At 42.2% G+C, this 27,255-nt stretch overlaps 1 protein-coding gene across 2 annotated transcripts in view; it reads right to left on the reverse strand.

The window, feature by feature from the left end:
* Positions 1-21,681, reverse strand: part of TNFRSF11A (TNF receptor superfamily member 11a) — a 35,467-nt gene extending 13,786 nt beyond the window's left edge. Inside the window, exons 1-6 of one of the 2 annotated variants that reach the window (XM_084620574.1) lie at positions 21,485-21,681; positions 5,899-5,980; positions 4,981-5,106; positions 3,888-4,031; positions 2,454-2,547; positions 21-115 (exon numbers count right to left, since the gene is read on the reverse strand). In XM_084620574.1, the coding sequence (XP_084476700.1) occupies positions 21-115; positions 2,454-2,547; positions 3,888-4,031; positions 4,981-5,106; positions 5,899-5,980; positions 21,485-21,544 (601 nt within the window). In that variant the 5' untranslated portion in view covers positions 21,545-21,681. Of the gene's footprint in view, positions 1-20; positions 116-2,453; positions 2,548-3,887; positions 4,032-4,980; positions 5,107-5,898; positions 5,981-6,286; positions 6,392-21,484 lie in introns of those variants that run through there. The other variant, XM_084620575.1, reaches the window with a different exon arrangement.
* Positions 21,682-27,255: the final 5,574 nt, after the last annotated feature.

The raw sequence follows: 27,255 nt of genomic DNA on the forward strand, positions 1-27,255 counted from the left end.
TTATGTATGATGAAATATACCATCTTGTGGTTGTACAGACATCGTAGTCTCCACGCAAACTGCATCTGACCGATCAGTCCCAGGAGCTCCTTCTGCAGTTCCCAAAGCTGTGCAGCTACAAAAATAAAGAAAAAAAAATGCTGGATGATCATGTAGAGAGCTGGCAGTGACACCCACATTTAGGTTGCCTAACACTTTCCATTATAAGAGATTCTCGGAGCCTTTAATTTTTAATAATCTCTACCACCTCCATTGTTTTCCTTTGAAATTTGGCAGGCAGAAAGCCCTCAACATAAAGATTTTCTTTGTCCCATAAAATTCTATTGAGGTTTTGTGGATTTATAAACTGTTAACAGCCACTATGGCTTTTCCTCGGCTTGTGTTCCTCAGGAAAATTGTGTCAGCTTGCCAAAATAAAAGGAACATTCTAAAGTGCCAGGCCCCAGCCTCAACGTGATCCTGCACTGGGAACATGTGGGAGCTGCTGGAGCAGCTATAGTGACGGGAAGGGGTGAAAGCCAATGTAGGCTCACCACTTTTGACTCCACACACTGGACTTGGTGCATGGCTCTGGTATCCCAACTCCCTTTCCAGTACCCAGGGCCAGGAGGAGTGGGAGTAGGAGAACTGAGGCCAGGCTCCTCCCAGCACATGGCCTCAGCAGCCCATTTCCCCCCTCTTGAGCACCACCTGGGGCACAAGCCTCCTACTTCTGAGGCAGGGGAAAGAAAGAGAGAGTCAGGCTAGGCCAGGCTTCCCCTGACCACTCCCGGACTCAGTACTTGGTGTCAGTGGCCGATTCCCCCCTCTGTGAGAATAGCCTTCTCCTGCTGCTCGCTAATAGAGTTAGTCCTGTAACTCAAGTAGTAGCAGTCAGTGTTGAAGGTTCAGGGTTCAAAGGCTGTTGATCACATGTTATGGGGGATTGTTACAGTTGTACATAGCTGAATTCATTATTTTTCTTTTTTAAAAATTAGGAAATTACATATTTAAAAATTAGATTACAAGAGCCTTACTTAGGGTGCAAAGTCAAACACTCAAAAGGTAGGAAATGCCAGATTTACATTTGCCTGTGGAGCATTAATTCAGCCCCCTTGTGCATATGAATTATGATACCCTCTTTAATTGCATGATCACATACTATATTTTCCACAGGATCCAGGCCTCACTCAGTGCACAGGTTAGATGAACAAGGGGGACAGAATTAAGGATGCACAGACAAATGCAAATCTGGCATTTCCTATCTTTTGGGTGCTACACTTTGCAGTCTAAACATAATTCTTTTAATGTAGGGTTTTTTTTGTATGTATTGCAGTGTGTGTTATGTAATGGTATGATCACATACATATCCATCTAAAGGGCACTATCTGCTTTCACTTCGTATTGTGGTCATTACGAAAGGCTGCCCTATTTGCTCTATAGTTTTAAATTTGTATTTCTAATTTATATTTCAAACACATAGCATCTTCACTAGTTTGGTCCCTGTTATGGTAAAGCAAGTCTCTTTGTTATATTATATTTTGCTTAATTGAGTAGCATATCCCAGAAAGGGGCCACCCACTGAATTGCTTTATGTCTACCAAACCCACAGGCACAGAGAAGAGGGTATTGGGAATGCAGGTGATGCTATGTGCAGCTGAACTGCTTCATCTTTATGAGAGGTTAAATCTGAAGAAGAGAACAAGCAATGAATGGGGAAAAAAAGACAGAGAACAAACAGAAGGCTGCAGAGAAGGAAGGATGGGCCAGACAACTCACAGGAGGTATAACAGTAGCCACTGTAGTCAGTGGACACTGCTCCTGCTGTGTGATAGTGTTGGTCTTTATGACCTAGATTCATGTCAGGTGACAGGAAACGAACATCCATTTCTTATCATAGCTTGTGTGTGTTCATGTCCTTATTAGATCAAAACAGATGAAAACAGGAGGAGAAATGAGGAACAGGGGAGACAAAGAGAGAGAAAAGCAGAATTAGGAAACAAGAGAGAAGAGAAAGAGAGAGTGCAAGCGAAAGAAAAATAGAGACAGAAAACTCCTCCTCCATGAAACAACCCCCTGTCAGACAGAAAAAAGTGCTCTCAAAAAAGCCATCACAGGCACAAGGAAGTGGCAAGAACAAGAGGGAAGAAAGAGCTGAATCAGGACCAAGGTGAGAAATGTATAAAAAGTGACCAAGGGCAAGAAGAGGGGCACGAACTGACCAGAATGCTCTAGCTCAACAGTTTTGTTGCAATTCACTTCCCTTGCTTTTCCCGGGTGAGGATCAAGCTCTGATGTGAGAATTCCCATATTTAAATCTGCTCTGGCAAAGCTGCTGATCAGTGTGCTACAAAGAGAGAAGCTCCCTGACAGTCCGTTGAATGTTCCGTACTTCAGCTGAAAAATCAATTTGTCCAGGCCTCTTACAGCTTTGTGGTTATCTCACAGTTGTGTTATAGGAGAGGTGCACTTACTTGGTCCAGGATTTACACTCATCGGTGGATGAAAAGATGTCTGAAAAGTACCCCCAACGGCATGGTGCACACACCGTATCCTTGTCTCGTTGCACTGTGGTAGAGGAAACAAACAGCATAACTGAGCAACTGTAATTTCACCTCAGACTTGGAGAAGATTTTTCCCCCCTGAAAATCCTTCCATGATGAGGGAGATCTTACATTATATTAAAGGAGGCAACTGGAGTTAAATCTGAGCAGAAAGTAGTGGTAAATGAGGTCTGTATAGAGTCAAAACAAGAAACAAAGAAATGACAGGAGCTATTTGCACAGCTCTGGTGAAAAAACAGTGGGAGGAGCTAACTCCATTGTAACTACCAGTCTTGTGTTAAAAGAAAAGGAGTACTAGTGGCACCTTAGAGACTAATCAATTTAGTTGAGCATAAGCTTTTGTGAACTACAGCTCACTTCATTGGATGCATTCAGTGGAATGTCTTGTGTTAATGCAGTTACATTATGTCAGTTACTTATACCACCACTATTACAGAGCCACAGTGGGGACTCCATAATTATGATGGGTGTTCACAATACCAGCTATTGTGGAGAAGAAATCATTGTGTTGAGTCCAGATGCAGCACTTACTTCTCCAGCAGTCAGTCCTGTACCATTTTTATGTTGTTCCCGCCACTTGGAATGGTCTCCTTTCTTACCAATGTCCAGTATAAACCTGATTTTGACCCCCTCTGATTTCCACTCCCGAAAAGCAAACGAACAAACCAACCAACCCACCTCCTTTTAGCCTGAAATTTCACAGCTAGTCTGATGTCAGAGGTGATTTGTTTTTGTCACATCTGAAGTAAATCCATAAAACTGCTTGAGTTGTAATACATACATAACTACTACTCTGTTAATTTTCAAAAGGTGTTCATAATTTTTACCTTTGCCTAATGCTATAAAATTGAACTTAGCATGGTTCATTCAGTTCAACTTAACCTGAACACTGAGATCACAATGAGAGCATATGCGTGGGGTTGCTTTTGTGAATATTGGAGTTACAATTTTTAAAGTTAATCAGAGTCAAATTCCTTAGCGTTCAGAGTGCAGTGAAGTCTCCCATGACAATTATAGAATTCATGATAAAACTTGCCAGGTCCACTTCAATGAAGAGATTTTAGTCAAAATAAAAATTCTCAAGTTTCTTCCTTATTTTGGGGAAGTTCTATGGCCTGTGTTATGCAGGAGGTTACAAGAAATTATCACAATGGTCCCTCTGACCTTGGAATCTCTGACTGTATGAAAGGCAGCCTTCAAAACATAAACAGATTGTGACGGTTGTACGTCAGTTATTATACCTACAACACACCTCTCCCACTCACATTGGCCTGAGATCCCAATCAACCCTCTCTTTAAAGGCTGGGACTCCATTCCTCTAGATATCCACTCTACATATCTTACCAGGATGCTGAACGCCAAATCCTAGAGCACATTTTGTATTTCGCAGACAGTAATCACAGTCTTCGTTACAGTGGTATCCCAGTGTACATGCACATTGTCGCTGGAACGTGCTATTTCCTGGATTCACTTCTATTAAACCTTTCCCTAAATGAGAAAGCAGATGAAAGTAAAAATCTCTCCTTCAACATGATTTGGGATGGCCAGCCTCACTCCCCCATGTCCATACTGCTTGTGTGTCAGATGCAGAATTATTCTTGTTAGGCATCACATTAATATTTGAAGAGCATGGTAGACACCTGGTTTGTATGAGAAGCCTCACTGTTTAGAATCATAAAGTGACATCATTTTTATTGACTTCAGTTGGAGCTGAATTGAGCCTTTACACTGGGGAAACAAACAGACTCAAGAATTGTGTACACCTTATGCTGGGAAGGAGCAGGAGGAAGAATCTCTATGTGCTCACCCATAATACCCTAGTGCACTGCATTGAAGATTCACTAGTGGTGGCATAAGGATTATGGTTGAGATTTTCAAAAGAGCCTTGGGGGATTGAAATTTACTGGGAGTTGGGCATGCATCTAACTCTCTTAAGGTCCTTTGAAAATCCCTCTCTCAATTATTATTTTGGTGAACTAAATCATAGAATATCAGGGTTGGAAGGGACCTGAGGAGGTCATCTAGTCCAACCCCCTGCTCAATGCAGGACCAATCCCCAATTTTTGCCCCAAATCCCTAAATGGCCCCCTGAAGGATTGAACTCACAATCCTGGGTTTAGCAGGCCAATGCTCAAACCACTGAGCTATCCCCCCCGATCATAAGTTCTAGATCAGGGGTAGTCAATTATTTTTGTCAAGGTCCAATTTTCTTGATCAATGTATAGTCAAGGTCCAGACTCTAGAGAAAATAATAAAAAAAACCCCGATAATGATAATAAGTAGTAAATAAAAAGATTTCAGGGTGTGTTCAAAAGTGTCTGGTGGTCGGGATTTGCGCCGTAGTCTGCCTATTGACTACCCCTGTTCTACTCACCCATCCTCGCACTTCAATTGTTTGGACTCAAAGGTACGAAATGCCTCAGTATGAACAACTCACCCTCATCACATATTTTGTGTAGTAAACATTTGTCTTCTTCATTCCAGACATCCATATATTCGTTTGGGCCGCAAGACTTGCACACAGTCTCAGAAGTGGCAGTGCATTTGGCAGATACGTACTTTCCTGAACAAAGAGGAAAAAAAACACGGTCACTTATCACTCACTGATGCTCTCTAAAGATAATAGACCAAATTTAGCCCATGTGTTACTCGACTGATGCCACTGAATTTAGGAAGGTTTTTGCCTATTGTCATCCCAGTTCCTCACTCTGGCCTCAATTTAGCAAGGCATTTAAGCACCTGAGTGACTTTAAGCACACGAATAGTCTCACTGAAATCAGTGAGAGTCATATCACTGTGTGTCTCCAGCACTGAAAAAATCTCAAACAAACCAGGTATCTTGTGCATCTTTTGTTGAAGTCAGTGGTATAGGCTGGTGACTATGCACATGCTTTCAATTATGCATATTCTTAAAGCTTTGCTAGGAGCTGTGCAAATAGACTCATGGACAGGGCCAATCAGAGGGGGAGCCAGGAGAGCCATTTGGCCTGGGCCTCAAGCTCAAAGGGGGCCTCAAATTTAGACACTTGTTAATTTTTTGGCATTTGATAAGTTTCGCAACTTGTTTTTATGTGCATCCCTATCGGACCAGAAAAGCATTTGTTAAAAATATATATATATATATTCAAATTATGTCTCACTCTTTTTTTGGTGCCGTATTTTGTTTTCACGTGTCATCATTTTTTATTTTTATTATGGCTAGGGGACTCAAAAGCTGGAAGTGGCCCAGGCCGCTCTGGGCTTCTGAGAGGGCCTACTCATGGACTAAAAAAGGCAAAATGACTTAGTGACCCCATACTAATATCATAAAGAAGATTTTCATTTTTAAAAAATAAGAGCACTAGAATATATTTACCTGGCTCACACTTTGTGCAGCACCGTCCAGAATACTCATAGTGTTTCTCACTCTCACAAGCTGGAGAGATTTGTAGTGATAACTGGGAAACAGAATGAGAAAAACAATACCTTGAGAGTTATTCATGAAATAGTTTTAGAAAAATCCTACTCATGCTTCTGATAAGTGGAAGGAAAGCTCCACTAATTAGTTACAACACTTCACATTGCAAAATAGTCAATATTACGCAGCACAGACAACGTACGTTTCATTATCAAAAGTCCTTTGCAGACAAATTAAGTAATAAACTTGATAATATCTACTCATGCAGAGCTTGACAGCCATGTGAGAAATAAATATTGTAACATGATTGTGCAATTTATTATGCATTTTTGACCTCTTCTCTTACCCAGTAACCCATCTCCCCCAGCACTGTATGCTCACATTTGAACCCCATGAACAGCTTCAAATAAGCATTATTTTAATAAACAAAAAGCAAACAAACAAATAAAAAGCAACTGAACAGAAATACTTCCTCTTTCTCCACCAAAATGAACCCAGCCCAAGACTCAGGTCTAGCTAGGTTTAATACTGTATCAGTGACAGGTTTAAAGTCCAACATTTGGCAACCTGGCGGAGAGCCAGAAACAAGTGATTTAAACCACTGAAAAGGAGAAGTTCCCAGCTTCCCACTGAGATACACAACATGGCTTCAGAGGAGCCTTAATTACAATGAAATTAAGCAAAAATTATAGCATCCATAAAAAATGTGTCATGTAAGAAGCATATAGAGAGTACACAGCAGTGTGGGTATCTTGTTTTTATCAGCACAGAGAATGACTTGCACAACTCACTCCTACCTTTGCCACCCGAGAGTAAAGCAGCCATCCCTTCGTTAATTATTGCTTTTATAATGTTTAAGACATTTCAAAAACCTTATTTATAGTGATTGGTTCTTCATTGTACTTGGATGTAGCTGCTGAAATATTGTTTATAGAGCACTGGAATATTTCTTTGAGGAAAGCATGTTGGCATTCCTGCTGCTGGCAATGTAATTCTTTCGATATATAGCATGTTATAAAAGCACCCTGTGCTCAGCTAGAGTGAAATTTATATCAGGTTCCATTCCCCTGCTCACGTCTCTCCTTTTGTTTCCTCCTTTTGTTCCCTTTCCTCCTTTCTAGTCTCCGGTGCTTTGATATCCTTCTCCCACTCTGACCTTGCACCATCTGACCTTGTGGGTCTTGTTGCTTGGAATTGTCTTCTTTCCTTTTGTGCCAGTTTTTGTCGTTCTCTTGCTGAAAGGACACTTATTTCCATATGACCCACTTGTTTTGAGTTTGAACCATGCTCTAGGGCATTATTTCTGTGTCTTTAAACTGTATGAGCTGCATCTGAATTGGACTGTAAGATCCTTAGGTCAAAGACAATGTCTTTGTGTATGCTTGTATGGGGCTGAATGCCACTAGTGTCTGATGCCACCAATAATAAATAATAATAATCCTGAGGCAAATTAAGGGTCCAGTCCTGCAAACATAGTTCCTTTGTCTCATTGTTCCCTTGTGCTCCCCTGTTGTCTCTGAGGTTTTACTTAGATTGTAAGCTCTTTGGGGCAGAAATAATCTTTTCTGTTCTGTTTGTACAGCGCCTAGCACAAATGGGTCCTGGGCCATGACCAGAGCTCCTACCGCAATATAAATGAATAATAATAATTATAGTTCTTACTATTTGCACCCCCATGATACTTTCCCCCTGAATAATTAGCATTCAGGGCTGTGTACGTTCCTGGCAAGGTGTTAGCTAGACCCATGAATGTAGTAAAACAGGCCTGGCCAGCCTAGTTGCTGAATGACAGTGCGGTTAACTATCTTGTGGACAATGTTCTAGCATGTTCTTGCAATCTATTGAATTTCTGGCATTACGTTAAAATGGTTGTATTTGGTAAAAGGCCAAGCTATCACCAGCTAAGGATTGTGACTTCACTGCAGGATCGTGCAAGAGATGAAGGCTGTGATGAATAAATTCTTATTCACAACCATCTGTGAACGTGGCATACAACTGGTCGAGTCACTTGGGTTTTGTGCAAAAAGTTCTTTTCTTCCTTGTTTGTTCCAGTTTGAAAGTTCCTCTTTTGATGGGAGACTTAAAATTACTGAAATGCTAAACAAGGACAAAGTCTTTAATTTTAAGGAAGGATATGGAAATTTATTTTAGAACATAGAGCCAAAGGGTGGGGAATCATTTTTTAAAATAAACCAGCATGAATGGACAGGCAACCTATACAGATAACTCTTCAGTGGTTCCTCTTATATTTGGAATCAACAGGAAGAGCTGGTTATTTAGTTACCTGTTCTAAAACAGGGGAGCTATACATAACACAGGTGCTATTGTTACATTTACAGTATATTCTCACCACAGCTATTTATCTATCTATATACACGCATTGTGACAATCAACACTCCTTTTTATGGTGGGGTCCTAGTATTTAAAAAGCCTTGCTGTTATCTTTTCTTATTTACACTTCCAGTGAGGTAAACAGTAAAATCACACCAAATTTCTTACATGCACCTCAAATCAAACGGAAACCTAGCCACATAATGGGGTGTGAGTGTGAACTGTGTCCTAGGCTAGAAGGGACTCTGGATCGGTATCAGATTATGCCATAAGCCAGTGGTTCTCAAAGCCAGTCCACTGCTGGTTCAGGGAAAGCCTCTGGCGGGCTGGACCGGTTTGTTTACCTGCCGCATCTGCAGGTTCGGCCGATCGCAGCTCCCACTGGCAGCAGTTCGCCGCTCCAGGCCAATGGGGGCTGCGGGAGGCGGAGTGGGCCAAGGAATGTGCTGGCCGCCCTTCCCGCAGCCCCCATTGGCCTGGAGTGGCGAACCGTGGCCAGTGGGAGCCGCGATTGGCCAAACCTGAGGACACGGCAGGTAAACAAACCGCTCTGGCCTGGCAGGGGCTTTCGCTGAACAAGCGGCAGACCGGCTTTGAGAACCACTGCCATAGAGCATGTAATTTGGGGTGCAAGAGAAGATAAAAAGCTAAATGAGTGCAGCTGGGGAAAGGAGCTTTTATTTTAGATTGTGTTTGGGAAGTCTTAGTCCTTGCTATCTCCAGGTAAGGAGAACTTCTATTTGTGAGGCAGCTATACTTTCAAACTGACAGAAGACTTTGTATAGAAGTCTTCCCTGTCAAACTGGGGGGTTAGAACCTTTTTATTTTTTTTAATGGGTTGGATATTGAAATCTGTATTTGTAAGGGGTACCTTTTGTGAGCAATCCCAGTGCAGACAATGGAGCTACTCACGGAAGGGTCTGCAGAAGGATTGTACCTGAGCACCAACCTGCACATAAGCTTTTTTTGCCTGCGGGAATCAAGCTACTTTACTTATATGGCCCTATCGGTGTTGTACCTGACCACCTCACAGTTTTAATGGATTTATCCTCATAACACCCATAGGTAGGGAGGTGTGATTATCCCTTTTTACAGCTTGGGGACAGGGGTACAGAGAGACCAAGTTACTTTCCCAAAGTCACACAAGTAGTCTGTGGTAGAATGGGGAACTGAACCCAGGTGTCTGGAGTCCCAAACAATCACCGGGCCATCTTTTCTCTCTGCCAGTAATAATTCTGTACATATAAATTCTGATTATTTTGATAATATACACAGTATTGGTATGTGTAGAAAAAGGGTCAAATTTCCACAGGTGGTTGTACATAATCTTACAAATATCAAATAAAAGATGAATAAAAACAATCTGGAAACCTAATCTGAAATAAATTCAGCAAACTCAGTCATTTCTTTAAAAAGAAAAGGAGTACTTGTGGCATCTTAGAGACTAACAAATTTATTTGAGCATAAGCTTTCGTGAGCTACAGCTCAAATAAATTTGTTAGTCTCTAAGGTGCCACAAGTACTCCTTTTCTGTTTGCGAATACAGACTAACACGGCTGCTACTCTGAAACCAGTCATTTCTTTGCCAGTCTCAGTATTGGTGAATCTTTTCACTGGACCTTATGGATATATGAAAATTAACATTTAAAAGAACAGTCATATTTTTAAAACATTTTTCATGTTTTTAATTATAGGATAAACACAAGTTTTTTGCTGTAGTCCTTAAATGTAATCCAGTCCGCCTGGTCAAATATACATCATCTCAGAACTGTGTCCATCTCCAATGATGGACAGCATGTAGAATTAAGAAACATTTCCCTCTGGTTTTCATAAGGCCCTGATTCTGCAAAGCACTTCAGCACACATGAGTAGTCGTATTGACTTCACTGGGAGAATGGATGTGTTCAAAGGTAAGCATCTGAATGAGTGCTTGCAGGCTCTAAGAACTTTTGCTTTAATGAATCATGGGTATAAAGCTGAACTGTGTTAGTCAGACTTTTAAAAGCACACACAGGTGCTTTTGAAGGGGGGACTCACAGAATTCAAATTCCTGCCTTCAGGCTTAAAGAAATATTTATTTTTAGTGCTGTTGAGCAATCTGATGGCAGCAGAAATTGTGTGTCATAGGTGCTAAAATTACTTTCTCGCTCAAATGAATATTCAGACAGACATATCAGAAAGAGAGAGAGAGAGGATAGAATTGCATGGGCCCCTTTACTTCAAAAGAAAAAAATCTGGAAGAACAAGCTAGGGGGTTTCCAGTATTTTTTTAAAATGTCATTTCTTTCAAGAACCTGAGGCTCACTGTGGATTGTTTGTGATATTCTCAGATTTGTGAAGCTAACATTTGTTGAAAGTGTAGTTATAGATGGTGGGTAACTATTTAAAAATGGCACCTTCTTACTCAATATATCTGCTCCCAAAGGGTCTTCAAATCATAGCTGACCATTTTACTGACCAAATCACATTTTTACTTCTTTTTGGAATGCAGACCTAATGTAGAAGCATGAGCCACGTTGTATCCTGTCTCACACAACATCAACTGATTTTTAAACTCATGAGCTTGGTATTAATAGTGACATTAAAAGCAGGAGAAACTGTTTGATTGTCCGACCCTCAGTTGTCCAAGAAGCAAAACTCTGGTGATTCTACTGTTCTTTGGGCATGAGTGTCTTCACCCAGAGGATCAGGATTTGCCTAGTGACGTCAGACCAACAGCCATTTAAACCAGCCATCTTGTTTTCCAGCTGGGACTGGCTCTGCAATAGTTTCTTCTGTTTAAAAAATACATTTCTCCCCTCTTCAGAGACAAGAAGCCATCCCTTCACATTTAAAAGTTTTGTATCTTCCATCCTTTTTGTCACATTGCTAATGTTGCTTAACAGTTCCTGACTTCCTTCGGCAACAGTCCTAAGCTGCACCACAGCAGCATAGATCTCTTGCTGTCTCACAACAAAACACAAAAGAACCAAAACCACCCTGCTGCTAGGAGTCCGAAACTGATGATAAATGTTTGGTTTTTTTTTTAAATCGGTATCCAAGTCATGTATGGCTGAACTATAGTAATATGCTGACTCAAATCATGAAGCCCTAATGTGAAATCAATGGGGAACTCTACCTTAATACAGATGGCACAATACAGCCTCAGGTTTCCTATTCCTCTTGGAGACTGATCTGCTTGAGCAATTCCAACTAGTGATTCACTAGCCAAAAATATTATTTTGTTGGAGGAGGCTTAAAAGCATTGGTAATTTAGTAGGGCTACTGGTCATCTCTGCCACTTTCCTGATTCAAGGACCACTCAGCAACACCACCTGGGGAAATACTATCTTATTATTTACAGAAGACCTCAATTATATTTTTACATCATAGAGATTAAAAGGAGAAAGATTTATACTGAAAAGGCATAATCCAAGTTAGACAGACACACATCCTTCCACACAATCTTAATTGACTGCTGATAAAAATCCAGTCACAAAGCACATAGATGACTCTGGGCAGTTCCAGCTGTTCACTTGAAGGGCTGTAATTCAGATTGTGAACAAAATGGTTTTTGTGATGTCAACTTTCCAGTGACCAGTAAACCACATCACATAACCACCATCAGATGGTAAAACAGAGTCAGGAAATGCAAAGGCGGAATGAAGACTGAATGCTATTTCACTCTTACAAATGAATCCTTGGAAACTTGCTAGATCTTGAAACCTTCCAGACCCAAAGTGGTAAGAAAGAACATAGGGTAAAAACAATCATTAACAAGGAAAATTTAAAAAATATCTATAAATTGTTGACAGGTAATGGAGAGATGCACTGAAAAAGTCTAGTTCCCTAATGACTGTATTGCATACTGTAATTTTTCCTGTGGGCTCTTTTTAACAAGCAGCAGACAGCAAATCCAGTTATGAGGGATTACCTGACCAATGACAGAACTCTATCAACAGGAAGAACCATAAACTAATCACAAACCCTCCAGAGTTATTTCTGTTAGGCATACTGTGCAAAAAAGAGCAGAAGTGGTGGCACTGACCAAACATATCTTATAATGATGGGGGAGGGCAGATAAGAACCTTGGTAGGTTAGATTAGCTAAAACAAACAGTAGATTGATCAGTGTTGAGAAGGCTACAGTTTCTGTGAATTAACTAACTGTACTTTAGCTCCTCAGTGGAATTAAAAACTCCCCATCATATGAGTAGCATTCATCCACCATATGATTATCATCAGATAACAATCAGACAGGTGTCAATACACAAAACACATGTATATATATATTTAATGCTTATCTTGATTCACTGGGTTGTTTAGGGAGTCTAAATATTGTTACTTTGCCTACAGTAGTGCCCAGAACCCTTAGGTGAGATCATGCTGCATTATGGGGGTGCACTATATACAGACATAGACCTGCCCTGAAAAACCTAATGTTTACATAGATAAGACAAACAAATAGTGGAAAGGAAAGAGAGTTGAAGTGACTTATGAAATAACACAGCACTGTAAGGGCAAAGCTGTGTATAGAACCCGGGTCTCCTGGGTCCTCTGTCTAGTGCCCTATTCACTAGAGAAGGGGATCCTATGCCAAAAACCTCTTCAAACCCAATAACAAACCTTTCAGTTTCAAACGGATGGATGTCGCATGTACTGGAGTATGCCAGAGAATGCCCCAGAAGCAAAAATGCACTCTCTTGGCTGCTTTCAGCCATAATGGTGACTAATTCTCGCCAACCACAGTGACATAGTAGTGTTATTTAGTAGTGTGTTAGATGCTGCGGCTGTCACTGGGTGCTGCACTCTCTCATCCAGCGCACAGCCGGCTGGCTTTCTGCTGGGCCTAGCTCGCTGCTTGTGCTGAGCCACACAACTCAAGTAGTGAAGTTTCATCTCATGCCGCCAAAGCTCCTCTTGTCCAAAGAGAGACAGGCACATAGGGCCAGTTCAGAGCGACTGCAAAACCTGTAGCCCCTGGGAACCACAAAATCAAAGCCCCCCTGGAGCTCCCTCTGTACTCCCTGCCTCACAGACGCTGCAACCTGGCCCCTGTAGGGCTGGAGGGAGGGGGTACATGGGGAATTCTCTCCTGTCTCTGCAGTGAAGTTGGTAGGTGGGCAGTGATTAGTCAGGTCCAGTGGATAAAAGCTTGGCTACAGGTAGGACGGCCAGATGTCCCAGTTTTATAGGGACAGTCCTGATATTTGGGGTTGTTTTCTATAGGCACCTATTACCCTCCCACCCCAGTCCCAATTTTTCACACTTGCGATCTGGTCAGCCTAGCTACAGGACTAAGGAGAGCCAGAACAGCTGTGGGGGTTCCATTTGAGGCCTCCTCACCTCTTCAGCCCAGGCTGGAGCTGCCCAATGCTCAGGTAGAGGGCAAGGCCCCCCCTGCTCCAGCTAAGACTCCCCTGCCTCTCCTCTCTGAACCCTCTCCCCACTACACACGCACACAGCCAGAGTCACCCATCCCTTTGTGCTCATTTTTATTTAAATAAAAAAAAATTCAAAACAGAATCCAAAAATTACAACCACTAGCAGGACAAATCACAGTTACAAAAAGAAACTGCCCCCCCCCTTTCTTTCTAATGGCACTTTATTTGTTTTATCCAATTGCTACTTCAAATGTTTTGTGTTTCTCTTCATTTAATTTTTATAAAAGGGAAGCAAAGTAAACTTTGGCTCATATTCAACAGCGATCCATATAAAGAACTTCTCACTTAAATTAGATGAGTTAAAAAGTCAGGCCACTGAACGTAGTTGCCCAGCACGTATCAGAATATATCAGGATATCATTTGTGACGTACTCAAATGACAAGAAACAATTAAGTAACACAGAAGACAAATAATAATGGCTGATTCATTGTGTTTCTTTATAATGCGCTGTCTAAAATTCTAGAGATGTTTTAAAAGGAAGTTATAATTACAGCTGGACAGGAACCTCTTGATGTAGTGTTTTTCAGTGGAAAATGCTGATTCCATGACCCCAATACTTTATATGGAAAAGTATCAGTTTCAAGCAAACATTCATTGGGAAGTTTTCTTAGGTCCAGAGCAGAATTTCTGGTCCAAATTAGACAGAGAGACTCACACTAGCCAGCCCTAGTTATAATCAATTTTTTTAAGCTTCCTTAGGCATTTATTTACCACAGAGTCCAGACATCCTTAGGTCAAGGCTAACAAGGCCTAAAATAAATACATACAAAAAGGAGAGATTTGCAATTTTTTAAGAGGGTGGTATCTGAACTAATAAAGTTTGGGAACCAGGCACTAGACCATGCTACCTGTAAGCATTTTTTCTTTTTAAAATGATTTACTTTTAATCAGACTGCTTGCAATTATCTGTCAAAATATTTTTTTAAAAAGCTACAGATTATAAAAGCAGGGGGTTAAAAAAAAGTAAATCACAATTTTACTAGTATGCTTCTACAGCAAAGCAACAGAGAAATGAAACACCCAAAGCCAATATCTTGTAAAGCCTGCATGGGCAAACCTATTTAAAATTAAAAAAAAAGTGTAAACAAAAGAACTGAAGCTCTATGTTTTCTTTTTTCAGTTTATAATTAACATACAATTTAGGGTGAATAACCTGATCCCTAAGACACTGGTGTTCACCTTAAAGAGGCTCCATAGAGTCATCATCTACTGTGATAGGCTCCTGCTCTGTTTTATATATGTACAGTATAGGTGTTATTTTTTGCTTACTTAATCAACCGAAAGTTATGGGCTTGATGCAGGCATTGCTGAGTAGAACTCAACGTCTATGTTGAAATGGATGTCAGACTAAATGATCATAGTGGTTTCTTCTGTTCTTAAGGTCTATAAATCTATATATACACACAGAAAATTTAACAGACGTTATTTGGGAGTGTAGGTTATGTACAAAAAGCAAAGATATTTTATATGTTTATGGAAAATAAAATACACACACGAAAAGAAAAGCTAACATTAACAATAAAGACAAGTATGTGTTTTTAAGTGAATGATGGTAAGTATAGTGGCATATAACCTTTTGCTCAATAGGCTACCAGAGTGCAGTGTAATACACTAGACAACAAGAGCTTAATGTATAATCCTGTAAGCTTACCCTCACACAACTCCTGTTGGAACCCAAGGGTAGAATGAGTGCATATACATCGGAGGAGCTGGTTGCTAAAACTTGTTGCCTTTTGCCTCTTCCTGCCTTCTAATATTTGGAATTCTATGGTGGATCATTTGGGCATGCTTCTTTAGGCAGCGGTAACATGGGTATTTTCAGGGATGCAGCCATTCCTTTGGTAGATGGCTTTATAAAATGGGTGCTCTTCACACTCTTAGGGGATCCAGTCTTGAAATAAACCACACAGTTTGATCATCTAGGTAAGAATTACATGATCAGGTCTATAACTTCTTCGCTGTCAGAGTAACAGGCAGCACAGAGCCCAACCCCACTGCCTTTATAAGAGTAAAGTCAGAACAGCAGTACTGAGCTCATTGGTAACTTTAGCCCAAAAGGTATTTAGGTGCCAAACTCCCATTGATTTAATGGGAGTTAGGAGCCCAAATATCTTTGAGAATCTGGGCCTTCATTCTTTAGTAGTCATCCTAAAGAACCAAGTCTGCCATTTACTAAGGGCATGATCCAAAGACCCATAAAGTCAATGAAAAGATTCCCATTGACTTCAGTGGGTTTTGGATCACACTCTTCGTGTGTCAGTTTTACCACATATTCCATTACCTTAAAAATGATTTACCAGGCAGATTTAAGTCCTGAGCTCTAAAACCATTATTCCAACAATACTAGAAGATACTGAAGAACATAAAACATGCAAGATACAGTTTGCCATACCTAAATGAATTCTGTACCAACCTGCAGTCACAAATGTAATTCTTTGCTGTTCATGAATAGATCCTATTTATTTACTTATTTATTTTGCCACAAAGTAGTGAGGGCAAATTACATCATTTTCTTTCTGCTGATCAAGTATCTGAAACAGGTAGGGTGGGTTAAGCTAGCTAGTCTTGCAAGAAAAAGAAACTCTTTTACTGCAGTAAGGTCTTTCTCCATAACTATACTTGAATCTTATGGCTTGTCTACATGGGGCCATCCAGGAAAGTTAATTCAAATTAACTAAAGATGTGACTTTGAAGGGGATTAGTTAAACCTCATTAAATCCCTGTGTGTGGATGATGTTATTCAGAATTAAAAGTGGCCTTAATTCAGTTTAGCTTAATTCACTTTGGAAGTGAATAAAGCCACAAGGAGCTGCAGCTGTCTGGCTTGGCTTTGAGAGCTGGACCAGGTGTTCACTTCCTAGCCCAGCTTCACTGCTGCCTCCCGCCCCCGTCCCATCTGCGTGACAGCTGAACTGAAGGGAGGTGGGGAGATTAACTCCCTGTTTGCTGGAAACCAAACAAGGCTCTTGTCATAAATGAACTTTGCCTACTGCTGTTAAACAAATGTTTAAAAAAAACATGAGAGACAGGCTCATCCATTTGTCCAGAATGTTGACAGAGAATAGAATAATGTATTAGTTATTGGGCAGTATCTAAATAGGGCTCCCCCAGAGAGGGATGTGGGGAGTGAAAGTGAGATGTGTTGGGAATTACAGCATGTGAAAAAGTGTTTGGGAGAAATGGCCTTCAACCCTGGGTAGAATTCGCACGCTTCCCTTCAGGGCCCCAAACTGCTCCAGTTTGAACTGATGACAGCACTCCCATTGAGTTCAGTGGGAGCAAATTAAGGCCCAGTCCTATTATTACTAATTTCTAGTTGGTTTCAGTTGCATCCACATGTCCTAAGCGCTGTGCAAACACAAAGGAAGACAAAGTCCCCACCCTGAAGAGCTTACAGACAGAAAAGAAATACAGGAAAGGGGTGCAATATGCAAGTAAAGTGGTCACAATATAAGGATATTATGGATCAGCTCCTCAGCTGCTGTAAATCAGCATCACTCCTGTGATCTGGGTCCTCTGAGTTCCCATTATCAGTAAAGACATGTCACAAATAGACCCTAAATGTGGGGGAAAGTGAACTAGGAGAAAACCAGAGGTTAGCATTCCCCTGCTTTGAAACTTCATGCAACCTCCTGCAGTGCAATAGAGACACCCCAGATCAGTGGTTTTCAGCCTTTTTTCATTTGTGGATCCCTAAAAAAATCTCAAATAGAGGTGCAGACACCTTTGGAAATCTTAGACATAGTCTGTGGACCTACAGGGGTCCGCAGACCCACAGTTGAAAACCACTGGACTAGAAACAACATTAACGAAAAGTGTACTATGCTACATTATTGGGCTCTATGCTACAGCAAACACTGCGATTTTCAGGAATTCCTGCTGTATCTCATGAAAGTCTTTGTTCTACAATGTGAGTCCCTGAACTTTGTACTTTCTACTAACTGTAGGTAAGTCATAAAATAGGAGAGTACTGCACTTACTTACTGTAAACAGATTAATTTATTGTATGAACTAAAGCCTAAATCCATAGTGCAATTTATCTAAACTGCTCTTTAGTTTTATACTGCATGAATTGCACTCAAATATTTGCTTCTCTCACTATTTGTGCTCTTCCATTTTAAATAACTAACCATTCTCTGTGCACTAACTTTTCCAAGGAACCAATACCGGGCTGAGCATAATTAAAATTGAATGTGAGCAGTAGTATCCAGCATATTGTCCCGTGCCACTTGACAAACCAAGGTTCCATTAAAAGACTAAGTATAATCTCCAAGTAATATAGTACTGCTGAAGAAAATGATGAACCATGTGTCTGACCACAGTTCAGTACAGACAGAAAAAGAACAATCATCCTAGACATGGCATGAGATGGCCCAGTGTCTCATTGTTTCCTTATGCTCCCTCACCTGTCTGCCTGTCTGTCTCCATCTGCTGTCTCGTGTCTTATAGTTGGATTGTAAGCACTCTGGGGCAAGGACCATCTTTTGTTCTGTGTTGTACAGTGCCTAGCCTGTACAAATGAGGTCTTGGCTGTGACTGGGACTCCTAAGTACAATTGCCAACTTTCATGCGGTAAGTAACTTTCGACTTTCACAATAAACCAAAAATAAAGCTAATCTAAAACAAGCCGATCCCTAAGAAACCCAACACTCTATGTGACTAGATCCCTCCTGGAGTGTAGTCTGGGACTGTGGTGGGCCAGCTGTGCACCTTTGACACTCTCCCCACCTTGCCCCTACTTGCTCCTTGCCCCTGCTTGCCCTTGCTTGCCAGGAGCCGATCAAAAAAAGAAGCAACAAGCTACAACAAGCTACTAGCCAACAAGCAACTCACAAGCCAATTAAGCCAAAAACAAGCCCAATTTCTGTGTTTTTTTCCGTGGGTTTAGTCTGTCTGCTCCTAAGTATCAGAGTCAGAATTTAACACCAGAAGAGACCATCATATCATCTAGTTTGACACATGGGCAGACACAGTATTATGTATGGTTTAGGGGGAGAAACCAGTTCATTGACACTCAAGAAAGGAGGCCTGCAGTTAAAGTGTATAATACTGACAAATACATATTCCCACAATCTTTGTTCCCTTATCTGACTGAGGCATTTTACAAGTATCAAGCAAATAAAGGAAAAATATTAATTTTATATAGAATTCCACAAACAAGCTGCACTGATCATGTGTCAGGAAGGAAGGTACTGTATATTCTGACACAGTATAAGGCAAATGTCTTGGAAAAATTGTCTCATGGTTAAACCACAAAACTGGGAGAGAGGTGGTCTGGGTTTTGTTCCCAGCTTTGTCACAGATCTTTGGTGTGAATTTGGGCAAATCACAAATTCTCTGTGCCCATTTCCCCATCTGTGAAAATAAAGATGCTGCTTACCTCTTAGGGGTTATAAGTCTTAATTTATGTTTCCACAGGTTTTGTGATCTTCAGATGGAAAGCATGATAAAAGTTTGAAATATTAACGTCTCTCAACTGCTCCCAGTTAAGAGGAGTGTCATTGATTATGGACAAAAAGATACTGGTATGTCAGACAAACCACTTCTATTATTGTCAATTATTTCTGTCAGAAAATGCCAAATAGTGTACAGAGGTTATAAAAATTAATGACTAAACAAAATAAGCATCACAGAATATTAACCTTTCCCACACTACAGCTTTTCCTGGGACTCGTATCATTTTGAATCTTTGTTATCCAACATTTTGGCCACGGAAGGTTGTGAACTAGCTGACAAAGCAGCCACTAGCATTCTTAGAGTAAAGCACATGCTTAAGTGCAACAGAAAGCTTTATGTGTTATAAAATCAGTGCCAAAGCATCCTCCTCTTATTTTTTGTGTGTCTTAAATTTGGTGGGAGAAACAAATCGCGGGGGGGGGGGGGGACACACACATATTCAATGTTCATTTTGGGGATATGGAGCAAGTAGGGACTTACAGCAAAGTACCCCAAATTAGGTGCATTTCCTGGGTTCAACTAAGCAACAAATAAATACCAGGCTACAGGAAACAATCTCCTCAAAACTAAATCACTAGAGGGGGAAAACAAAATTTCTTTGTGAATGATTGGGAGAGGAACATCAATGAGATTTGAAAATGATACCATATTGGCAGATGTTCTGAACATCCATTGGGACAGAAAAATAATACAATAGGAACTAGAGAAATTAGAAACATGGTCAGAAAACAGTAAAATAGATTGAACTCTCAAAAGTGCAGGCTGATGCACACATGCAAAAGGAGGAAGAAACTTAGCAGCAATTCTGAAAGATACCTAAGGTGTGAGGGTAGGCAGGAAATTATGCATGGGTTTATATATATAAAGCAGCCAATGCAGTTTGGGCTGCCTATTCAGAAGTATCAGAGTTGAAGGTGCCACAAGTCCTCCTTTTCTTTTAGCGAGCACCTAGTATTCTCCATTAAATCATTAGATTGTAAGCTCTTTGGGACAGGGATCATCTTTTTCTTTTGTGTTTATACAGTGCCTAGCACTGCAGAAGCTCCAGTCCCAGACCGGGACTCCGGTCAAGACTGCAATTCTAAGAAAATTATACTTAAAATAATAGGTAAAAAATATTGACAAATATAAGGAGTTCAGATCAGAGTAACAAAATTGATTCAGAAGCGGAAGGACTGACTTATGAAGGAAACGCTATATGTATATATAATGATAGCTTTGCCTAAGTGATGCTGAAGTTGGGACATGATCACAGTCTACCAATATTTGGAAGGTCTAAACACCAAGGAAAGGGAGGAATAATTTAGAGTGCTGCACAGAGGTATAAGTGGGAATAACAGTGACATCATGAAAATGTAAGCTATATGGGAAAAATTCTGATCACTCTATGATATGAATAAGGCTCCTTGGCTGTGATATGCTCTCCTTAAGTGAAAATATGGAAGTTCCACCACTGGGAACACCTAAGAGTATGTTAGACTGAACGCTAATAGAGCTGTGGCAAGTGTTATGCTTTGTATGCACGTGGTCACAGATTCGAATCCCACTGTGCATAGTGTCTCTCTTAAATAGAAAGGATATCCCCATTGTTGGGGTGCTAGCCTGGGCCGGGGGTCAATTCCCTGCTATATAACAAACTTGGTGCATCACCTTAGGCAGCTCATTTAATTTCCCTGTGCCTCTGGTCCCAAACTGTGAAAGGGGCTCGTCCATACTTCACAGGGGTGTTGGGAAGATAAAACTATTAAAGCTTGTGAAGCCCTCAGATAGTATAGTAATAAGGGCCATGTAGGTACCTTAGATAGATAGTAAAGATACCATAGGGGAACAAACCTTCAGTGGTGGGTGACGGACTGACTGGCCTTACAGATTTGTTCCGTGTCTATATACTATGATCCTATAGAATACAAAACTCCAGTCAAGTGTTAACAGCCTCTTTTGAGTAAACTCTGTTCAGTTGGGTGGAGTTTATCTTGTTTTTCGCTACATACAAATTATAACCCTCCACAACCCCTCTGCAAATATTTTCTCACACACTGCACCGGGCAGAAGCAGGCAGGTTTCCTACAGATCTTCTGAATTAGTTTTGGGGTTTTGTTTTTAAAGGAGGGAGGAGTTGGAGGCTTGCGAGACAGGGCAAGTCAAAAAAACAACTAAGCAGCCAAACTAAGAAAAAAGGCAGGGGAAACTTCTGTTAATCCTTCTTCCTTCAGCAACAGTAGCTATGAGAAACCAAACCCTACATACAGCTCTTTTCAGAATAAAGAACCTCTGCACAGGTCATATGCTCACTCCCCCTCACATTTTACATCAACTTGGTAATAGAGCCTTACCTGTTTGTCAGCGATGAAAAGGCAGAGAACTAGCCAACAGCCTGCGGCTGAGATGGACATGTCCGTGTGTCTGTCTCTGCCTGCCTTTCCTGTTTCTTTTGCTGTCACTGCCCCAGAAATTAGATCCTCCAAACCAAATCCCCTAGCCCCAGCCACATTTGAGTTAGTTACTTCTCTTTCTTCCTTTCCTTCCTCTCAGTTACATGAGGGGAGAAAACAAACATACCAAAAAAAAAAGTCTGGCTGCAGTCCCCACAGCATTTCCTCAGGACTTGACATGCAGGTTTTTTTTTCTTTCTTGTCCCTCCCTTTCCTCTCCCCGCCCCCTGTTAGAAGAAGTTTAGTCATGAAGCCTGTGGTCCTTCTTCCTGGTGATAGTGCTCCCTCCCCAAGTCCACTCCACTGCCTACTGCTCGAGCCCTGCTTCCCTCTTGTTCTATCTTATAATTTCTCTCCTCCCATTGCTTCTTGCAACCTCCTGCTTGCTTCCTCCCTTCCACTGAATCCTGCTTGACCCTGAAGTTTCCTGCTGCTCCTTTCCTTTCAATCTCTCAAGCAACCTGCTGTCCCCTTCCTTCGACTACCTCTGGCAACATCCTACTGCCCTGTTCTTTCCCAGTTCCTCCGCCCGCCCCCCCCCATCCAGAAATTTCCTGATGCCCCTTCCCTTCCACTAGTTCCTGAAACTGCCCTTCTACCCCCCCTCACACTGCCTTCTGCAACTTGCCCTCAGTGGACCCAGCAAATTCCTGCCCTTTGCCTCTGGCTCTGTGAAAATTACACCAGATAGGCATTAAATCCACCATACTGCAACTCCCCTCTCCTCTTTATCAGCAACAAACTCCTTAAACCAGTGGGAAGCATCTTCAGCCGTGCTGTCTTTCTGTGTATATGCGCTGCACAAGGGCAGGTGGAGGTGGGGAACAAGTTTCTAAGATGATCTAATCAGGAAGTTGCTCTTTTTCTTGGGTATTTAGATTTGGCCCATGACCAGAAGAAACATAGCTTTATAGGTTATTCCACACCTACAAAAAATCAGACACAAAGGGAAACGGTGCTCTTTGCTTGTGCCACTATTCTTTGTTTCCTCCACAGATGAATTACCCTTTCAAACAGCCCTGGGTGTGAGGAGAAAATGGGCCATTAGGTTTTTCCTCACAGTGTTCTAATCCGGAGAAAGGCTTCATGCATGACACAGCTTTCTTTTGAAATCACACAACCTCAGCACCCAAAGGCACATAGCAATAACAGTGCAGGTGGCGACATAAATACATTGGTATTCCTCTCTAAACAATAGCGATTTCTAATGATTTAGGGTCACTCCCCTCCCTGCTAATCCCAGGAATCTTGAATTTACTTTTACATTTCAGTGCTTGTAAAAAGGGCTGGCTCGACGCATCTAGAGACCAAAGTCTGCTCTTTCTGCATTATATACACAAGAGAGACAAGGTGGGTGAGGCAATATGTCTTATTGGACCAACTTCTGTTGGTGACAGACAAGCTTTTGAGCTACACAGAGCTATTTACCTCACCCACCTTTGCTCTCCATACATCTGTCAGTATAGTAAAGGCAGCAGCAGGGTATGATTCTTACCCTTGTGCCTCCATCCTGTGCCAGGTGAAGCTAACTCTGGGGTGAGAAAGCAGCTCACTTTCCCAGCCCGTTCAATACTTGGGCTGTAATAAAATTGCCACCTAAGATGCTAGGCCTGGTCACTAGGTACACTGGAATGGTTATACCAGATCAGACCATTGCTCCATCTTGTCCAATGTTGCCAGTAACCACCAGTTCCATATGCCTCAGAGGAAGGTGCAAGAAACCCTGTAGGGCACAATCACACCCACTTATGGAGACAGTTTCTTTCTAAACTTATCATTTAGTGCTTGGCCTATGCTTTAAATATCCCTCATATTTGTTAAAATGCTAGCTAATGTAACTGTGGGTGGTGTCATTATCTATCTGTTTAATCCTTTTTTGAGCCTACTGAACACTTGATACACCATCTCTCTGTGTGCATGTACATATTATACATCCCCTGCATTCTCAGTGACATGATATCTGATTCTAAAATTCTAATAGAATTTGGGTGTACACTGCACCCTTTCACACAGTCTAGTTCAAGAGTCACGCAGGTTTCACATCCATAGAGAAGTGTCGGGATGACAACTGTCTTATAGACCTGAATCTTAGCATCCTTCCTTAGGTCATGGTCCATGAAAACATGTCGGAGCAGTCTCCCAAAGGAAGCACTTGCGCACTGGATCCTGGGTGACCTACTGACAGCCCCTCTAGAGTCTGGAGAGGTACCACTAATGATGCCTCTGGAACATCCTTCGCAACAAAGGGCAAGATTGCTGCACTAATCCCAGCATCCTTACACAAGCCAATGTCACCAGCATTGAAGCAATGATTCTTATGCATCAACTCCACTGGGCTGGACATTGTGCGTGGATCCCAGATTATCACCTCCCAAAACAAACCCTTTACTCTCAGCTCACCCCTCGTCAGAGACCCTGTGGTGGTCAGAGAAAACGCTTCAAAGACACATTGAAAGTGAATTTCAAGAAAACTGATATGGACATCGCAAGCTGGGAGGAGCAAGCCACAAACTGACCTCAATGGCAGCGCATTCTCCATCAGGCAGTGGCCCGCTTCGAGGAGCAGCACCTTGCCCTTGAAAAGAGAGAGAGAAAAAGAAAGAACTTTCTTTCAGCAGGCAGCCGACCTGCCAGGAAATGTTCTGGGGGTGGATATGGGGTTCCACGATTGGAGTCCTGAGGTGTCTGGCTGGTGAATCTTGCCCACATGCTCAGGGTTCAGCTGATTGCCATATTTGGGGTCAGGAAGGAATTTTCCTCCAGGGCAGATTGGAAGAGGCCCTGGGGGTTTTTGCCTTCCTCTGTAGCATGGGGCATGGGTCACTTGCTGGAAGATTCTCTGCTCCTTGAAGTCTTTAAACCATGATTTGAGGACTTCAATAGCTCAGACATAGGTGAGAGGTTTATTGCAGTAGTGGGTGGGTGAGATTCTGTGGCCTGCATTGTGCAGGGGGTCAGACTAGATGATCATAATGGTCCCTTCTGACCTTAATATCTATGAATCTCAGGACCCATATGTAAATCCATGGTAGAGAACACCCTCAAACTGAGAGATTGCCGATGATGAGTTCAGGAGTGTGTTGGGACAGGGACATATTCTCCATCTGTGTTTGTACTTTGCCAAGCACACACACACAAGAGCTTTACAAAGTAATGTATTTGTAACCCTTCTGCCAGGTGGAGCCAGCAGCAACCAGAGACGGGTTCAATATCTAGGGGTTCCTTTCCATTGATACAACACAGAACCGGATCGAGCCCCAACCCAGTAACCTGGGTAACACACCACACCAGGGAACCTCTGAGAGGCAATACTTCCCCACTCGCAAGCACAGAGTCTGAGCATAGAAAAGAAACTTTTAATAAAAGGAGGGGCAGTAACTCAGCATTAATTTGGGAAGCACCACAACCAGGGTTCATAAACATAAACTATGAGTAAAAGACCCAAGTAAGTTGGGCAGCATCCTTTTCCACTCAGGTTTTTAAGTACAGCAACCCAAAAGTCCCTTTCACATACCTGACCCTTCTCTGCACCCCACTCACAGTTCCTGTCCTTGGTCAGTGCAGACCCAGAGCTCAGTGGTGCATCTGCAGAGTTTACCTCCCCCACAGTTGGGTAAAGTGGCACTTTACTCGCTCCGCTGCTTGGGCACTCACTTGCCACCCCTCTTTGCCAACCACCCTGCTGGCCACTCACAGGCCACTCTTGCCATTTGGCTCCTTGCTGCTCCCACCTGCTCACTACTCTCCCTGCACCTCTCCACCAGCTGCCTGTCCCCACCCCTCTTATTTTCACAAGGCTCTGACATTCGAGCCCCTGGCTTAACAAGGTTCTTTCAACTGAGGGTGGCCCCCTCATTTGTGACAGGTTAAGCACAGTCCTGCTTTCCTGTATTCCTACAATAATTACAACACTGGTAACCATATTTCACTACCCCTACCTTCAGTACTAAGGTGATTTGTACCCAACACCAGCCAAAGTTGATCACTTTGACATTGCTGTATCTGCTAAATATGTAAGTAGAGCAGAAGAAAACTGTATTTACATAAACACATCCAAAGTCTCTCCCCCTCCCAGCTAGCTGTCAGGGAAGACCTGTTGGGGTCTGGGTTGTAAAGTTGGTAAAAGAGATAGCTGATCACTAAGAATGGCTTATTTGTATGGAAAGTATTCTGGAATGGTACTAACAGAACAGAATCACAGTAATGGGTGAAAATTCTTCTGAAGAAGCTGTGCACACTCCTCATGCTGGAAATCTTCAGTCTTCTGCATTGTATGGATATTTTTAAATGATCATATTTAAGATACACAGAAATGCTGCTCTTAAACAGTGGCACTGGAACGCTTTTTATAGTGGGGTGCTGAAAGCCAGCAAAACTATTCCCAAACTTTTTACCTTGGTCCCCCCCCGAGCTGAGGCCAGGAGCAGGGCCATGTCTCCCAGAGGGGAAGACACAGACAGGGATAAGGGTCGAGGCTGGAGCCATGGCTGGGACAGGCATGGGGCCAGTAGCAGAGCCCCGTGTGCAGGACCAGCAGCCGGGCCTCCACATGTGCGGGGCCGGCAGCTGGGATCCCCAGGCACGGGGCTGGAAGCTGGGACCCCTGGGTGTGGGGCTGGCTGCCAGGATGCGGGTCCCTGCGTGTGTGGCTGGGCGTGGCAGATTGGACCCCAGGATGCGGGGCCAGCAGCCGGGATGCAAAACACCCCCTGCAGCCCGGAGCGGGGCCACCAGCCAGGACTCCACATAAAACCTGCGGGTGCTGCAGCACCCCCCACACCCCTACTTCCCACGCCTATGCTCTTAAATAGAACAATCGGTTAAGTTCCTTCCTCTTTTTACTTGCATGCACAATACTGAAACTGTAAGCACTGTTTATTACTAACTGCTGATTCAGGCTACAGATTTACAGGAGAAAGCCAGAAGGACTTTAGGATGCCCAGAATTGCAAAACAGTTTCTATTATAATTCTTCTGCACAGATGCTTGTTTCCTCCTGAAACATTCATCTTTGGGGATGAAATTTCCACTCCACGCCTGCAACTTTTGTCTCCATGTGAAGGTCAATTATTTCTTGAAAGCTTGAGTGAAGGCATTTGTTTCTGATTTACATGCTATGAAACTGATCCAAACCCCAGTGAATCACTTGGTGTCTTCTTACTGACTGTATAGTGCAGTAGAGCCTTGGAAATCCAATTATGAAGGTCTGAAAAATAAGAACTGGCAAATGTATAGTAGGAAGTTTTGTCAAAGCTTAAATGATAATGTTAGCCATAGATGTTCTAGGTAGGGCTGGTCAAAAGTTTTACACCAAAACTGTTTGACTGAAAATAGAGTTCACAACTATACAATTTTTAAAAAATGTCCACTTTCTGTAGAAAATTTTGTCAAAAAACCCAAATACCCCCAAATCAAAACTTCAATTCAGAAATGCTGCCATGATGTCGCATGCGTCTATTCTCCACTATAGTCTGGATGCCTCAGACAGCCTACATCTCCAGTGATCCACGGTTGCTGTGGGACTCCCTTCATGCACTATGGTAAAAGATGAGACTGTGGTGCATCATGCGAAATGTAGTCTGGCCCGAGAATTAAGCACACACAGGAGAATGGGACATGAGGCATCTGAACTGGACCCTCCCTTAAGGCACTGTGGTAACCCTTCTGAATAGA

This window comes from Lepidochelys olivacea, assembly GCF_965140295.1.
Source record: "Lepidochelys olivacea isolate rLepOli2 genome assembly, chromosome: 2".
Taxonomy (NCBI): Eukaryota; Metazoa; Chordata; order Testudines; family Cheloniidae; genus Lepidochelys; species Lepidochelys olivacea.